The sequence below is a fragment of the Mercurialis annua genome, linkage group LG7, assembly GCF_937616625.2.
Source record: "Mercurialis annua linkage group LG7, ddMerAnnu1.2, whole genome shotgun sequence".
NCBI lineage: Eukaryota > Viridiplantae > Streptophyta > Magnoliopsida > Malpighiales > Euphorbiaceae > Mercurialis > Mercurialis annua.
The window spans coordinates 11347942-11349491 of record NC_065576.1 but is presented as its reverse complement, the minus strand read 5'-3'; the positions used below and the strand labels follow the sequence as shown (position 1 = coordinate 11349491).

General features: G+C 35.2%; 1 protein-coding gene across 1 annotated transcript; it reads left to right on the top strand.

The window, feature by feature from the left end:
- LOC126656799 (uncharacterized) lies at positions 1-1550 on the top strand. Its single transcript, XM_050351417.1, has 4 exons — positions 1-193; positions 341-429; positions 501-803; positions 906-1550. Exons 1-4 carry the CDS (start codon positions 1-3, stop codon positions 1548-1550), a joined length of 1230 nt encoding a protein of 409 aa, XP_050207374.1.

The following is a 1550-nucleotide window of genomic DNA, read 5'->3' as shown; positions in this document are numbered from 1 at the left end:
ATGATATGCACTTGGAACATTAGGGGTTTGAGCTCCCCAAATAAGCAATCAGAGATGGTTTCTTTGATTTGCAGGAATAAATTGAAGATGATGGGTATAATTGAAACTAGAGTGAATGTTAATAAATTTGATAGTGTGTGGAAGTCCTTAAAAGCTAAGTTGCCTGGTTGGGAGGTTGTTAATAATTACAATTGTTCAACTATGGGGAGGATTTGGCTTATATATGATAAGAATGAGATTGAAGTTGTTCTTACTGCTATGCATAACCAGTTTATTCATTGCAAAATAGTGGAGAGATAAGTTCAGTATTTTCGCAATGTTGTTTATGGTTCTTATGTAGCTGTTGATAGAATTGATCTTTGGGATAAGTTATTGGAGATTAGCCAAAGTATGAGGGAGAAATGGATCATTTTTGGTGATTTTAACTCTGTATGAGTAACTCTAACAGAATGGGTGGGAATGATGTGGATACTCAGGCTGCTGGTGATTTCAAAAACTAGGTGAGTGATTCGAATCTCTTTGAGCTTAAGAAGATTGGAAGTAATTTTACCTGGACAAATAACCAGTATGGTGATGATCGTATTTGGAGGAAAATAGACTGGTGTTTTGTGAATAATTGTTGGCTAGAGAAATGGCCTGAGTCATTTTATGATGCTAGATCTCCTACTATTTCAGATCATAGCCCTCTGGTAGTAAGTATGAGATCAAGACCTAGTGAGAGGAAAATTAGTTTCAAGTTCTTCAATGTTTGGTGTGAGCACCAAAACTTTATGAATATTGTTAAAGATGTTTGGGAGAAAAGGGTAATAGGTTTCACCATGTACCAAGTATACTAAAATAAAGAAAATTTTAGTGAGATTAGTGCTAAAGTGATTCAGACTAGAGAGCTAATTACAAAGTTGCAGGCAGATCTTCAAAATGATCCTTTTAATAAAGTGCTACATGATGAAGAGAGGGCTGTGAGTATGCACTTATTCAAGCTTTTGAGCTGGGAAGAAAGTATTGCAAAGCAAAAGTCTAGAATGCAGTGGATTTGTTTAGGGGACCAGAATACAAAGTTCTTCCATATATGCATAAAGCAGAGAGAAGCAAGGAAGAGAATTGTGGCTATTAGATCTGCTGAAGGAGTTGTTATTGAGGATAATGATAAGATCAAAGATGAGATTCTGAGACACTACATGAAGTTTATTGGGTCTGCTGAGCAGAACAGAACAAATACAAATCCTGCAATCTTTGATTATGGTCATATGCTGGATGATGGAGATAGAGATTACTTAGATGCTGTTGTTTTAGATGATGAGATAAAGTCTTCTTTATTTGATATTAATGGTGATAAAGCCCCAGGACCTGATGGGTATAATAGCAATTTTTTCAAAAAGAGTTGGAGCATTATTGGGGAGGATATAATTGATGCTGTAAAAGACTTCTTCAGATCAGGTATTATGCTCAAACAAGCTAATGCTACTGTCATTTCTCTAATTCCTAAAATTAATGACCCTAAGACTATTAATGATTATAGACCTATCTCTTGCTGTAATGTAATGTATTAA

Excerpts from the sequence above, each read along its gene's own strand:
- LOC126656799 (XM_050351417.1), top strand. The coding sequence starts at position 1 with ATGATATGCACTTGGAACATTAGGGGTTTGAGCTCCCCAAATAAGCAA. Across the intron at positions 430-500 it reads TTTTTGGTGATTTTAACTCT|GTGAGTGATTCGAATCTCTT; the intron begins GTATGAGTAACT and ends TTCAAAAACTAG. Across the intron at positions 804-905 it reads AAGATGTTTGGGAGAAAAGG|GCAGATCTTCAAAATGATCC; the intron begins GTAATAGGTTTC and ends ACAAAGTTGCAG.